The sequence below is a fragment of the Halichoerus grypus genome, chromosome 13 (genome assembly GCF_964656455.1).
Source record: "Halichoerus grypus chromosome 13, mHalGry1.hap1.1, whole genome shotgun sequence".
Lineage (NCBI taxonomy): Eukaryota > Metazoa > Chordata > Mammalia > Carnivora > Phocidae > Halichoerus > Halichoerus grypus.
The window spans coordinates 56491159-56507084 of NC_135724.1; the positions used below are offsets into that span (position 1 = coordinate 56491159).

A 15926-nucleotide genomic window follows, 5' to 3' on the forward strand; every position below is an offset into this window, starting at 1 on the left:
AACAGAGATGAACAATATCAGTATATCTCAGGAGAGATAAATTTGGTTTGTAAAATGTACACGTATGTGTGCTGGGTCAACATATCATGATCCATATGGGTCACAATGTATAGAACTGTTAAATCATTATATTGTACACCTGAAACTAATATAATACTGTATGTTAATTACACTTCAATAATAAAAAGATAAAAATAAAATAAATAAAATAAAATACTACTCTAAATGGTGGGCTCTAACCCTTGTCAGTTTGTTTTCCTTTGTCTGTTCTCCAGGCCTGATGCTTCAGTATGATTGAGAATAGTCATGTGAAAGATCTTATAAGGTTTCCTTTGGGGAAAAAGTGGACCATCCTCTCCTTTACAGCTTCTATCTTAATGATATAATACTATTCTTGGATCTACTGAATAATTCTATGCTATGCCAAAGAAAGAAGAAAGATAAATTCCCTTCAGTATGTAAATGACAATATTTTATTTTCATAAATCAAGAATGACCTTTATAGACAACTAGCCTTGCTCTCTAATTATTGCAAAAAAAAAAAAAAAAGAGTTCAACTTTTCTAAAGCAAGAGCCATAATTTGTGGAGACTTAATTAACATTTAACCAGCTTAGTTTTCAACCATAATAAAAAATGAACATGTTCACTGATTTTGTCACATTTGTAGCTTATTCATCTTGGAATACATAAGGATGGCCTGGATGTTTTGTGGGGCTATATTGAGATTTCTTTCATTGTTCAAGTGGGTATTACATTACACTTCTTTTTTTAATTAAAGATTTTTATTTATTTGAGAGAGAGAGTGAGTAAGAGAGAGAGAGTGCACAAGCAAGGGGGAGGGAGAGAGAGAAGCAGACTCCCTACTGAGCAGGGAGCCTGACGTTCGGCTCCATCCCAGGACCCCAGTATCATGACCTGAGCCTGAAGGCAGATGCTTAACCAACTAAGCCACCCAGGCGTCCCCTACATTACACTTCTTTTAAACATTTCCAGCCAAAATTGTTGCAGCCAAATTTTGCATAGACTTGGGGAATTCATTACCCATTTTTCTAAAAAGCATTTATTGGGTACTTACAATATACTAGTTCTAGAGAGTACCAAGATGACTAAGATAGAGTTATAACCAAAATTACTTTTCAGCAGAATTCCTACACTATCTATAGGCTTTCATGCACCTGTTTTTTTTTTTAACTCTGCAATTTTTGTGAAAAAAAAAATATTAGGCCTGATGCCATTTCATCTGATTTCTAAAAAGCATCTGGCTCTACACGTTAGTCATAGCACAGACTAGTTGCAATTTTTAGTTGGGGAGTAAGTACACAAACTCATGATAGCCCATTAAGACTTTTTTTGAGAGAAAGAATATTCATAAAGACCATTTTAAAGAATATTATAGCTTTAATCCTAGAATGCACTGAACTCCCACAAAATCAAGTTTACTGAATCGAAGTTTGGGGACATGCTCCCATAACATGTTACTAAATAGACCCTAAGACCCATTTTATTCTGGTGGTTCCTTTTGAGAACTCCTCATTAACTTATGTTGTTTGCTTCTTACTAGGGAGGACAGTTCTCTCTGGATTTAGGATTAGGAGTAGTCAAGTTTCTTTTGGGTTTTCAGCTTGGGAGATACTATCACATAGTGTTAGGAATGTTGGCTCTCAAGATGAGATGCCTGAGTTCAAATCTCTACTTCACTATCTTCCAGCTGTAAGACCTGTGCGAGCTATATAACCAACCTTCTGTGCTCCAGTTTCTTTATCTGTGAAATGAGGATCGTAGTATCTACCTTATAGGTTTGGTATGAGGATTAAAGGAGCCCTCAATAAGTGCACCCTTATCACATTTAGCCCCCATTATTAGTTTTTTTTTTTTTTAAAGATTTTATTTATTTGACAGAGAGAGAGACAGTGAGAAAGGGAACACAAGTGGGGGGTGGGGGGAGAGGGAGAAGCAGGCTTCCCGCTGAGCAGGGAGCCCGATGGGGGGCTCGATCCCAGGACCCTGGGATCATGACCTGAGCCGAAGGCAGATGCTCAACGACTGAGCCACCCAGGCGCCCCAGCCCCCATTATTAGTTTTGGTACTAATATCATAGTCTCATAGATACTGAGAACTGTGTAATCAGTGATATCTTTCTCTTTGTACTGGCTACTCCAGAGCTTAAAGTGAACTTGTGGCTAACTTCAGTAAATGAGGCTAGTGACATATTACTTGGCAGTGATGGTGGAGTCCTAGGCCTATTCCTAGTACAATCTTCTATTCCTTTTTTCCTTTGCTTTACTTCCCTTGCTTTTGAACTTTTACTTTCCTTTGATTTTGTTAATTTAGCGTTCATGTCATGGTGTTGCGCTGCATGTCCTGGAGCAAGCCATGAAGTCATCAGTCTTGTACAGAAATCATCATTGTTGTCAGTTACCTGAGTATTTGACATCCATGGACACACTTCCTTTTGCACAATACCTCACTCTTCATCCAGCACATGTTGTGTGGTGTATTCACATTTGCTAAGGAAAAGTCTTTCCCAATGTCTGATGAGGGCACATGCACATGTGTGTTAGTGTGTATGTGTATGTGTGTGTGGGAGAGGGAGGGGGAGGGGGAGCTAGAGGGGGGCAGGAGGGAGAGAAAGAATATGAATGATGAAGACAGACCATCCCACCTGCCTTGCATCACCTTTCCTCCATCTTGTGCATGACTTTTGGTTTAGTACTGATTCCTCTCCACAGAAGAGAAATCATTTAATTTGATTTGATGGGGGAATATAGTCCAGTCATGAGCTGTTGGGCAGCAGTCCAAGTAAGACAACTCGGGAGAAACCTTGGCCAGTGTATTGCTGACCACATCCCTGTATGTTCCTGTACAAAAGCTGTGTTATTCTGAAAATCAAGGAGGCTTATTTTTGGAAATGCTTCATTTTACTGCGTTTTAGGGGACTTGGCTTCCTTGTCACATTCTTCATTGGCCCCAAAGCATTTACTTAAGAAACCTCGCAGCCCTCTGTTCTTTGCTCCTACAGTGGCTCCATAGAGGAGCCCACAGGAGTGTGTCTGCCTCAGTGCTCACGGCTCTTCACCTTCCTGTGACACACGCTTTAAAATTTTCCAATTACATATTCCAACTGTTTGTAATGAAATGAACCCATGAGGGTAATTGTCGTAAGAAGGATTTAAGAACCAATAATAACTGATACTGGTTGAACATGGCTGACACCGTCATACACTAACTTTACATTTGTTATCTAACTGAATCGTCAGAAACACTATGTGAGGTATGTTTTATCTCCATTTTATAGCTGGAGAAACCAGGATTCAGAGAGCCAAAGCTGTTTGTCTACAGTCACAAAGCTAGCAGTGGAAGAATGGGGATGTGCCAAATGTTAGACCCTGTTCACTTCGCTACTGCATGAAGCTGCCTTGCAAACCAAAGTTTAGTTATTCTCTCTTTAATTGGTTATTTTAATTCAGATGTAAACATGTTAATTTCATCTCATTTTAGCTCAATAAACCACCTTTGCTATTTTTAGGGTCTCACATCTGTTGGATGACGGCCATTGATGGCTTTGAAAATCGGTGTGCAGGGGGGTATATCTTTGGGCGATGGGAAATTCATAGTCTGTCCCATTTTCCAGTGGTTTGATAATCATACACGGGTCCAGAAAGAACCGTGTCATACGTTTTATGTTTCCTTTCAAGTGGTAAAAACAGCTTTATATAATGGGAAATTATATCCTTATACCAGCATTGTATTAGCCTTTGGGGTTTCCTGTCAGCCATGCATGCTTTTGCATTTATGTTTGGTTATATCTTCAGTGCCAGTGGTTGTTTTGTAAACCAGATCTCTAACCAGCATTGAGTTGTGCTGTGGTCGCCTATAGCTATTTTTCACTGTTTAGGATTGCACTGTAGGACTTTCATCAAAGTGCTATCTATGTTTCCATTGAGGGGGGCCCTTTTCTGCCAGAATTCATGGTGGTTTCTTTCTGTCTGAATATTATTAGTGCTATTGCGCCTATCTTCCAGTACTGAAGCTATTTTCTACATCAGAATTAGGGTTTGCAACCAAGGGAAAATAGTTCCTATAGATGTTTGCATAGTCTTCTAACATTTCCCACCGAAATTGGAAAGTTGTTAGAATTATGTGCTTTTAAACAAATCCACTTTGTTTCTGAACTTGTTAAAGCTGAGTAGGAGGGAAGTATAAATTACCGGTTGTTGTCAAGGTGAAATATTGCGTTAGTGCCGTATCTTTATAATGAGTTTCTGTTCTCAGTGGAATGTTTAATTGACCAGTTCTGTTAAAGTGTCAGAGAAGACTGTGTCCAGGGTCACTAATTTCACCATCATGCCTGGAGCTAACAACTAAAACAGAGCTAGAAAGCTGGGAGAGACCTTCTGAAATGGTCTGAGTTCCCTTAACTCTGTCCTGTTTGACATTTTTATATCAGCAATTTGGAGGCAGATATAGAATGTATGCTTATCAAATTGGCAGATAACCCAAGTCTAGGTAGGATAACTAACACCTGAATGATAAAAACGGGATTCCGAAAGCTCTCAGCAGGCTGGAGTAATGCGTGGAAAACAATAAGATGGGGTTTAGTAAGGATCCATGTACAGCCCTGAGTTCAAATTCAGAAAGTCACTTTCCTTATTACAAGAGAGGGGAAACGGCCCAATGTCAGTGGTCTGAAAAAGACGTATGGGATGTCAGGCTCACAGAAGCTCGGAATGGACCACCAGTCTCCCATGAAAGAGAATGAGGTCCAGAGAAGTCGCCAATTGAATTCTGGCTCCAGCCATTGTCACAGGGGCTATCCAGAGAACACCCACCAGGGCAGTGAAAATCAGAAAACCTTCCAGTAGGAGGAATTGGGGGCAGCAAAACATGTTTTGCCTGGAAAATGGAAGACTTAGATCATGACAGCTCTTTTAAATAATCAGCTTTCCTGTGTGAGAGCTGAGATTTTTTTGTACTGTTTCTTCATAGGATAGAGCTAAGATAAATGAGTATACATTTGAAGAAGCAGAGTTTGGGCCTTTTTAAAGGGGGAATTGCTACTAGGTAGGGATGCGTTTCTAAATTTTCTGAATGCCTCACCTGTTCAAAGCTGTCTAGCTGTCTAGAAGGTTGTAGAGTTTATGTAAGCATTTGGATGGAAGTTGGCCCAGGTGACCTCTAACATCTGTCTTTACCTCTGAGTTTGAACAATTGCTATTTTATTTTTCTTCTTGCTGCCAGGGCATACACTGCAGACATAGTGCAATAATATTCTTATTTTTGTATTTTCTTGACCAGAACCCTTAATTCTCATCATTGGAAAGTAATTATAATTAATAGTTTTAATTAATATAAGTAATAGCATTATATAATGGATATCAGAATTTTCATAATAATTAATATGATCAACATAATCACTCCCTTTCACAATGTGAAACACTGGTGAAAAGATTTGATACTATAATAATTCAAAGTAACAGGAGACATTTAAGAGGATGTGGGTGGGACTTAAAATCATCAATGTGCCCCAGGATGCTGAAACAGCTGAATTGCTTTGTAAAACTGCATCTTCTTTTATTCTTTGTTTCTTTAAGTAGCTTCATTTCTAGCACCAGAATTAAGCAGATGTTTTACCACATGTTTAGTTTTGAATTTATTCTTGCCTTTAAAAATTGTGTGGACTATAAGCAAATTTATAATCTCTTTTAATGTTAAGACCTCAAATCTCCAAAGTATTAAAGTGAAACCTGTTTTTATCTTAGATTTAGAATAATTCTTAGAAAAAATATTTTGCAAGCTACGTTCATGGTCTCTACTACATTTTTCCCCCTGACATTGTGCCAGTGTTATGGTGAAAGCATTTCCCTCTTAATTTTTTGGACACATTATTATGTTTTTCTATTCAAAACATGTTGAGTACCTAGGGCAAGCCTATTAAAGTTTTGAACACAAGATCAGTGATTCCAAATTCCTGCAAATCTGGAAAATAAGAATTATAAATTTGCTTAGGTCTACTTTCATTTGGATTATACACACATTGGATTCTTTGGAGGAACAGTATAGTATAGCAGTATGCAAGGCATGGTTAAGACTCAGGTTGGTTAGCACTTAGCATTTAGGGTACAATAGGGCCAAGATCCGTAGTACCTGGACACAAAGGTCAAATCAAATTTAGTGTGGTATTGAGTAGGTTTACAGTTACCTGTAATCATCATAGCTTATTCCAGAGGTCTAGTCATTGCTTACATTACTTTTCATTCTTTTACATTTTAGGTGGTTGCCTTTTTGATGAGCCATATAGCACCTGTGGATATAGTCAAGCTGAAGATGATGACTTCCACTGGGAGCAGGTGAACACCTTGACCAAACCAACTTCTGATCCATGGATGCCATCAGGTTTGCATGTAGTTTTAAATTTTCTTTTTAAAATCGAAGTTTCATAAGAGTCTGAATCACAGTAAATATTCATTGGGCATTGGCTGAATGAGTGAGGGTGTTGGTCTTTTGGCAGCCCAAAGTGATTAACTAGTGAGAATAGTACAATTAAGAGGACCGGTTATAAAGTACAGAGAGTTCACCTTTGTATCTCTTCTTTTAAAGTCTAATTAAAGTTTACCTCCTTTATCTCTGGGTACACCTGAGCTAGATTACTGGGCATTCATTCCCCAGTTGATCCTTTCCCAAGCAGCAGATATGGGAAATAGATGGATGTCTCTTCTGCCAAATGTGTCTAGTGAATGGAACTGTAGCTGGGAAATCCAAATAACAAAGTCTCTGTCACAAATGGGAGACCTTGGAGAATAACTTAAACCTTGTCAGCCTCAGGAGCTCACTTGGCACCAAAGATAAAACGGTGATGCACAGTTTTACAAAGCAAAGTTTGGATACTTCTTTTTCTGGAGAAGTGCTTAGTAAATTTTCCGATGAGTGAAAGACATTTGTTCCATTAAACATCAGCAAGAATTCGACTTCTTATTTTGAAGGAAGAGTGGGAAGGTGTTGATGAGTAAACAATCACATTGGAACTTGGTCATTTTAATGGACACCCTTTGCAGGTGGTGGTGTTGGACAGCAGTCTAAGAGTTTAGATTTGCTGATTCATGTTACAACGGGGTAAGAATGTGCCCTAGTCAGGATTCACACTGCAAAACATTATTCTGATTTGGATTTTAGATAAAACACGTTTATTTGTACATTTTTGTAACTGTAAAATTCTTCGTTAATACATGCAAATGTAGCAATAATTGCATTTAGTAAGTCATCCCTTTTAAGTAGGAAGTAGAGTTTAATGTCGTTCTTCACTAAGCTTTAACAGTTATGATGCCCACCATGTTCTTTCCCTCTCCTTCCCATATTTATCTCCTTACAACCTCGCAGAAGGGAAGACTGTGCTCTTTGGCACTGCAGCTTTGCTGGACTTCAGACGTTTCTAGCTATTAGTTATTTCCCCTCAGCCAACATTCTCCTTTTCTGTCTCCCTTTTTTTCTTATATGTGTGTGCTTTTGAATACGACTTGTGCTTGCATCCGTGGTACTTCAGTTGTTTTTACGAACCCCAGCTCTTGCTTTCATGCTTGCCAGTGAGCGGGGAGCGGGAAGGGGAGCATGGCCGGGCTCCTGACGCGGAGCTGTCCTTCCCCAAATAGGCTCCTCACCCCAGAAGGCCTTCTGGGCATCACCTGTTCTCTCTTGAGGATCCAGCCTGTGTCCAGAAAGGCTGGGGATGGCCGCAGCCATGATAGTGGGGAGGGTGCTCAGAGTTAGTCCTGGGAGAGTTCTCCACAAGAGTGCACTCAGGCTTTTCTTATCTTCTAATTTGGTGTAAAAAAAAAAAAGTAATTTTTCGCATTAGCTAGTAGATTTAATTATTGTGGTCCTTTAGTTTGAAGACTGTCTTGGAAAAACTGTCTTTGACAAAGGAGCCCCAATACTGCAGTATCTTTTTCAACCTTCACTGGTTCTATTTTTGTCACATGATGACTTACCTCCCGGAGGTATCATTTCTTGACACCATCTTGTCCTTTCCTTCTTTCTGATTTCCCAAAATAGCATCTCAGACCAAATTGTCCAAGTTCTAGATATAGAAAGGATGGGTTCCTAGCAGAGGCCATTACAAAAATGGTAATAATGATCAAAGACTAGTTGTATCCTGGGACAATCAGTTGGGTAAATGAAAAACAAAGGGGAAGTAACTGTGCAAGCATCTGGCCTTTGAAGGCTCTTCTGCCTTTGAAAGAATGAAGTGGGGGCATTTAAACATTTTGTTTGAATTCACTCTACTTCTGTTGACTAATGGAATACTTGGTGATTAATATCAGGCCTTTGTAACTTCAGGTCTCTGAATGTTTTATCTTCCAACACGTTTCTCAGTTCCATCTGATAGTTACAAAAGGTGTGCCCTCAACCCCGGCCCTCAAATAGGGTGCAGGTCACTGTGGGGGTATGTGGGTTGTTGGGTGTCAGCAGGTCTGGAGGGAGCTGGGGCAAGACTAGCAGTCTGGTTCCTCTTTCCTCCAACAATGTCAGCAGGCATTGGTCCAGATGAGATTTCCGAAAATTGGTAGTTTCTCCATCAGACTAAATTTCTGCCATAACATAGAACTGCCAATAATATGGTATTTTTTCCTCTTATTCATTAAACAAACTTTAGCCATTAAAAAAATTCCTTTGAGCCCTACTCTGTGCTAATCACGATGCTGATTACTGGGGCGGGGGGTGAAGGTTTATAAGAAATGAATCTTTCTCTGTAGGAACTTACGTACTTGGGGAAGAGAGTTACAAAAATACAATTAGTGAACAATCTAAGTCCTATATTATTGTCTCACAGACCGGCAGTGCCCTAAGAACAACAGCTCCTGTGTTATTAAGGGTATGGACTGGTGCTCAGCTGACCTGTCCACCTACAGTGAGAAGTTAAATTCTCAATGAAATTAGGAAATATCGTCTTAGAAACTTGGCATATGGTATCCTATGGTATGGATTTTAAAACAGGGTTTCCAATGTGTATAGACAATATAGCCATGAGTTGCTTTAAGTACTCTTTAGTTACAAGGGATTTCTCCTCCTCCTCCTCCTTTTGCATTAGTATGTATAACATGATTTATTTATTTCAAAAACAAATTCCAAAGCTGGCCCTCTTGAGCTAAAACAGAAACCAGTTTTATGAATTGGTCAGGGTAAATAGGTGGCAAAATCAGATACAACGTTTCCCGAGGGCTAGTTTCCTTAAGGCTTTATTTACAATATGGTTGGATTTGTTCTCACATGTATATTTGTATGTGTTCTCTCCTGTGTAGGATGGTTCTGTGATGCCTTAGACCAAGGGTTGGCATACTATGTCCTACAGGCCAAATCCAGCCTACTGCCAGTTTTTTGGATAGCTCAAAAGCTAAGAATGGTTTTTATGTTTTTATGTTTAAAGATTTTGTTTATTTGAGAGAGAGAGAGAAAGTGCAAGCGGGGAAGAGAGGGAGAAGCAGGCTCCCCGCTGAGCAGGGAGCCCAATGCAGGGGTCGATCCCAGGAGCCTGGGATCCTCACCTGAGCTGAAGGCAGTCGCTTAACGGACTGAGCTACCCAGGCGCCCCAGTTTTTATGTTTTTAAATGGTTGAAAAAAATCTAAATAATAATAATGTTTTGTGACACGTGAAATTCAAATTTCATTGTCCATAAACAAAGTTTTACTGGCATGGAGCCTTGGGCATTTGTTAAACATCGTCTGTGATTGGTTTCAAGCCACAGTGGCAGGGCTGAGAACAGACACCATAACGGATACTGTAGGGTTCACTAAGCCTAGATATTTACTGTCTGGTCCTTTATGGAAAAATTTTGCTGACCCCTGTCTTAGACCATTTTTGCATCAGCCTGTGATAGTTGCTTTGGACTCAGTTTATATTGTTATTGCTTCTGTATTCATATTATAATTATTAATACCCAAATACTATTTCATATTTTCTTTTACTTTCAGATGATATATTTTCCAAATATTAGGCGATTAAAATCATAAGAAAAAAACATGATAATTAGGGATTTTCTCTATCTTTCTCATAAATTTGCTTTCTATTAAAAAGCATTGTGATTTTTCCTTATTGTGTAATACCATCATCCTTGTGGGACTCTTGTGATTCTAATAAGCAAGTGATCCATCAATATGATTTTTAAAATTATGACAGTGAAAGACTGAAATTTTTACTCTAAATTTGCTCTAATTAAAATTTATTTTCTTTTTCTGGGTCTTTTTTTGAGATTGATGTTTTACTGTGTATATGGTTTGTTTCTCTGTATCTTCATGTGTAAGGTTATTTTTAGCCACATTTAAAAAATTTAAATACAGTCTGGAGCTTTATATAAGCCAACTTGATAACTACTCTAAGGCTGTGACATTGGCTCTGGAAATACATATTTAGGGCAAATAAAGCCAAATACCATTTAAATTTTTGTATTTGAAGTTGACGTTTATGTTACAGATTAGACTTTTGCAGCTAGTGCTGAACCAGTTTGTCTAATGGTAAAACTATGCCACACATGGTTTCTCAGGTGTGTGGTTCATTTCCTATCAATTATCTCCATTAGCAATGGGGAATTTTCTTAAATTTTATCATAAGTTTACTTTGATAGTTTACTACTATCAAAGTTTACTACTTTGAGCGCAAGAACCCTTGATTAAGTAACCAAATAATAACCTGGTACATTTTGTTAGCACTGTTGTGTACTTTCTGTAATAGTACATCGTGTAATTATCAGAGTGGATTAAGAAGTATTGGGTAAGAAGTGTTTTATCATGTAAAAATACCTGCACAGCTTGACAGCTGTTTTTATATTTTTATATTTCATTAAAGGATATTGTTTTTACCTTCATGCTCGAGTTCTATAAAATGGATATTTAACAAGTTCCCTGTCTGGTGTATAAGAAAATGCAACTTTATCTTATACAAAAAATTAAAATAATAAACAATAAATAAATAAACCTGTGCATAATATTAAAAATGTAAACATAGCTTATAACTGTAGCCATTTAATAACTCATAATATTGACATTTGTCTATACCTGACATGGTCCTCTTAAGAAATCATACCTCCAGCAGAGCTGTAATTAAGTGAATTTGGTTCCCAGTGCTAGGAAAACTTAACAGGAAGTGTAGCATGTCACTAGGGAAAGCTCATGTAGCCTTCTACACTTACTTTATATGTTGCAAACTGGGAACGATGGTGTTTCTGATCTTCACTGAAATGCTATGACTAAGGATTGAGTCATTTCTGTGGGTGCCCCTATGAAAGGCAGAGAGAAGGAAGTGTTGGATGGAGGGGCAATATGCACTTTGAGTGTGATGACCCAGAAAATAGAAAAAAATGACCGCATCTATTTATGTAGGGTCAGTTTCACATTTGGGAAAGATGATGGATTGGCAGACAAAGGAATTGGAGTTTCCTCTTTGGGTGTGTTCATCAGGCATGTTTTCCTCTTGCTAGGGAACACTTCCCTATTTATTCACACTTCAGGGCTTATGCAAGGTTTAGTAAGTGATGAAGACTATGGGGTTGAAAAGGCATTTTTCTTCCTTAAATTTCAATGTGTATCTAGTGAGTAGTATTTTTGGCACAGAATACTCAGATAGTTGTCTAATTACCTCATTCATTCTTTGAATCTGTCAACATTCAACAAATATTTACTTAACACCTGCGATGTGCTAGGCATTGTTATTCATCACATCAGGATTCATCACTGAGTGAGCCAAGTAAGGACCCCTCTCTGGTGCACCTTTCATCCTCAGTCTGGTAAGATGGTTCTTGGATTGCCAAAAGATTCTAACCTTTAAGACCACATATTCCCTGATTTATCAATGACTTGCTGGAATTGAATACTTGAAAGGTAATGCAAAATTTGGTTCATCAGACTTAGCACGCTATAGCGTCAAATTTAGCTTTCTTGGATACTTGTACCTTCAAAAAAACAACAAGAGCAAAAAAAATCTATATTGCAGGCAAGTGGCAGCCCAGTACCCTCTGATCATTCTTCTTTCTCAAACAAAGGAATCTTGTACATGTAAATGACTCTCTCTTAGCAGTTAACAAAGTTTGCTTCTTTGCTGTGTGTCTTTGATCCTGATGAGGACCCTCATGAGGATTGGGAGGCATTGTCTCTATTTTATATCTTAGGAGACTGAAGTTCAGAAGAATTAAACCTGCTCCAGGCTTACAGGTCAAAGAGCCAGCTCCCAGTTTTGCTCTTCTGAGTACTGAGAAGTGATCTTCCCACATGAGCACATGCATCTAGCGAGGGGATAGTCTTCATCCCAGGGGGCAACTTTCTGGATCTTCTGAAAATGAACATGAAGGCTCATTCATTGTGGGGGCTGTGGGTCCCACCCAGGTCAGATGCTGGCTCTGTCATTTTGTAGTTACTGACCTTGAGCAGCTTCTTAAACTCTCAGTTTCCCAGCCTCCTTATCTGTGAACTCTGAGTTAGTAATGTATGTTTGTGGGGTGATGGGTGTGGGCCTGTCTATGCTGCAGCTGCACTAGTAAGATCTGTCCCCTTGGTGATTGCATCCTCGGGGGAGGCAGGCAGTAGCTAATAGGCAGAGACATACACTATGATGGTGGGATGTGCTGAGGGCTGTGGAGAAAAGCTACATGAGGATAAGATCCTAGCAAGTGAAGGGAGCAGGAGACAGGACCAGCCTCTCTAAAGAGGTGATCTGTGAGCAGAGATGGGGATCCCATTGAGGACAAGGAGAACATGGAGGTTGAGTCATCTGGGCAGAGGGAAGAGCAGGAGCCAAGCCCGGGAGCAAAGGTGAGCTCTGCTGGATGGAGTGGGGCGGTCAGTCTTACAGGATCCTGAAGGCTATGGAAATGTGTTTAGAACCTGCCTCCTAGGGTTGTTTACCAGGTGAGACAAGATAATCAACTTTGGGAACTTGACCTTATACCTGGCCCAGCACAGTATACAAGAAATGTTCTTCTTCTATTATTATTATTATTATTATTATTATTTTAAAGATTTTATTTATTTTTTTGACAGAGAGACACAGTGAGAGAGGAAACACAAGCAGGGGGAGTGGGAGAGGGAGAGAGAGAAGCAGGCTTCCCGCTGAGCAGGGAGCCCGATGCGGGGCTCGATCCCAGGACACTGGGATCATGACCTGAGCTGAAGGCAGACGCTTAACGACTGAGCCACCCAGGCGCCCCTTCTTTTATTATTATTAAGTAACTTTCCAGGAGCAATTTGGTATGAATTCATATTTTAGCATAATTTGGACTCTGAGTAAAGTTCATGCCAAGTTCTTATTTTTTCTTCTAAATGATATCGAATAAGAAACAGAAGATATAGACCTTGATATAATTTTTGAATGGATTAAAAAAGCAAGCTGAAAGAAGTCCATTAAAATACTGACAATCTTTACTTCAGGATGGGAGGATTGGGGGTAATTGCCTTATCATTTCTATGTCACACATTTCCTTTATGATCAAGTATAACTTTATAATCAAAAGTAACAATTTTTTTAGGGGATGGTCATTAAATTGGCATCTTTTGGGTCGATTCTGAATGTTTCCAGTCATCGAACTCAGGAAATAAAAACAGTTTCGTTGTCCTTGGGAACCTCATTCAAGTATCCCATTGAGAAATGCCTGCCTGCCATCCAGATGTAAGATAGTCATTGATGGACACTCCTCCATACATCTCACTCAGATTGCCTTGGTGAGGCTTGGGATGGGTTTCCAGTTAAACAGTGCATGAGACACAGTGAAAGAAATTGGACTGGAGTTGTATTCTCTATTATAAATTATAAAATTTAGAAAAATAACTTTAGAGTGTAATTAAGAAAACCCATTTCAGATCATTGATCTCTGGGGAGTTCTTAATTAAAACAGGGTGGGGCTCTGGGTAGCCTCAATTTAACATGGGTATAAACAACATAAAATTGACCATTTTAACCATTTTTAAGGGTTCAGTGGTACTAAGTACATTCACATTGTTGCACAACCATCTCCACCGTCCATCTCCAGAACTTTTTTTATCTTCCCAGTCTGAAACTCTGCACCCACGAGACACTACGTCCCCATTCTCTCCTCCACCCAGGCCCTGGTAACCCCCATTCTACTTCCTGTCTCTGTGAATTTGACTACTCTGGGTCCCTCATAGAAGTGGAATCAGATAGTGTTTGTCCTTTTGTGTCTGGCTTATGTCACTTGACATAGTGTTTTCAATGATTCAGTTTTCATACGCAAAAACTTTCAAGATCAGGGCGGTCTTGGTTTTGTGTTATTGTTACTGTTTTTTGTTTGAAAAGTGTCTTGATTTTTTTTAATTTTTAATTTTATTTTTTTTTAAGATTTTATTTATTTATTTATTTGACAGAGAGACACAGTGAGAGAGGGAACACAAGCAGGGGGGAGTGGGAGAGGGAGGGGGTCAGAGCAGGGAGCCCAATGCAGGGGTCGATCCCAGGACCCTGGGATCATGACCTGAGCTGAAGGCAGACACTTAACGACTGAGCCACCCAGTCGCCCCAAAGTGTCTTGATTTTTAATAGTTAATTGTTTCAAGAGAGCCAGGGGCCATTGTAATATGTATGATCACTCATTTCAATCATTTATATTCAGTGTTTTCCTTTAAATTTGTTTAAATTCTTGTCTTGGCTGATTGGAAACTGTAACAGAAAGTAAGAACAGGGGCTGGCTATTTTTTAAATATTTCTAAAAAGGATACAAGTAAGTCTATATATATAAATACATGTTTTTAAAATACGTTCATTCCTTGCTTGATTTCCTGTAAAATTGTATGACATCATAAGAGATATGTGAAGCCAAGTAATGAAATAAATAGGCCAATCATGAGAGAGGTTGTAAATCTCTCAAGAATCTGAGCAAAGGAAGGGATGCAAGAAGGGTTCAGAGCGAGGGATGGGGCCGTTATGTTAGCCAGCCTGAGAAAATCACACTGAGGAGCTGGTCAGTGCTCACATATCCTGTGTTCTGTGTGCAAGGCCCCCTGGAGCTGGGCATGGCAAAGTGTTGGAAAAGATGAGCTCACTTTGGCATGGGAGTCAAAAGAAGGGCTAGTGGACTTTGAGGTGAAACTCAGTGTCTGTCTTTGGGATGCAGATTTCTCATTGGCCTGCAGAGGCGGCGGGTAGGGAGGGGCTGATTAGAAAACAATTTCTCTAGAGACCAGAGAGCCTGAGGCCTGAGGGAGACAAGCCAGTTGGGTCTGGAGCTGCCAAGCAGCCTCTTTGCTTTATGGAGGGCAGGGTCTTTGGGTCAAATGGGTTTTGGGTGGGCTACTGATATACTAGCTTACATGGCCGCTGGTAGGTTAAAGTTGCCCTCACACGGCATGGAGAGGGCCTTGGAAGTTCTGTGTGGCCCCAGGGCTCTGGGTCACCCCATCTCCTGCTGCCCGTGTCCTACAGAAGCAGGCTCCCCATTACGTGCCTCTGAGACTTTCCATGGCCCCGGGGATCCAGGAGATGAATAAATTTAAATAAGAAATGGTTAAGCCTGGATTATTCTTTTTACCTGAAGACCAGGAAGAAACGGAAGCCTCTTTGAGAGCTCCAGCTGTGTGTGAGGCTCTGGGGACTGAGGATATAGCCATGAACTGCGCCCTGTCTTCCAGGAGATGTAGAAGTGGGGTGGCCAGTGCTCTGCGGGGGGCAGGCTGCTGCCCCAACAGAGACTGGTGGGTGAGGGTGAGCAGAAGGCCTCCAGGAGGAGGTGCTCCCAGGAGGGACCATAAGAGCATGAGGCGTGAGGCCAGAGCAGGTGCGCATGCCTGGCTGAAGGAACATCCTGTCCTGAGTGGTGGTGAGTGGAGGTTGGGGAGCAAATGCACTCACAGTGCCGCTCAGGAAGTTGGCAGAGCATCAGGGAACTATGGACATCATAGCCTGGGGGAAGAAAGAGGCTTAAAGACTATACTGAG

General features: G+C 40.0%; 1 protein-coding gene across 1 annotated transcript in view; it reads left to right on the forward strand.

Moving 5' to 3' along the window:
- The window catches only part of PTPRM (protein tyrosine phosphatase receptor type M), a 777319-nt gene that overhangs the window by 182330 nt on the left and 579063 nt on the right, over positions 1 to 15926 (forward strand). Inside the window, exon 2 of the mRNA XM_036100805.2 lies at positions 6272 to 6394. Coding sequence (XP_035956698.2) covers positions 6272 to 6394 — 123 coding nt within the window. The remainder of the gene's footprint in view (positions 1 to 6271; positions 6395 to 15926) is intronic.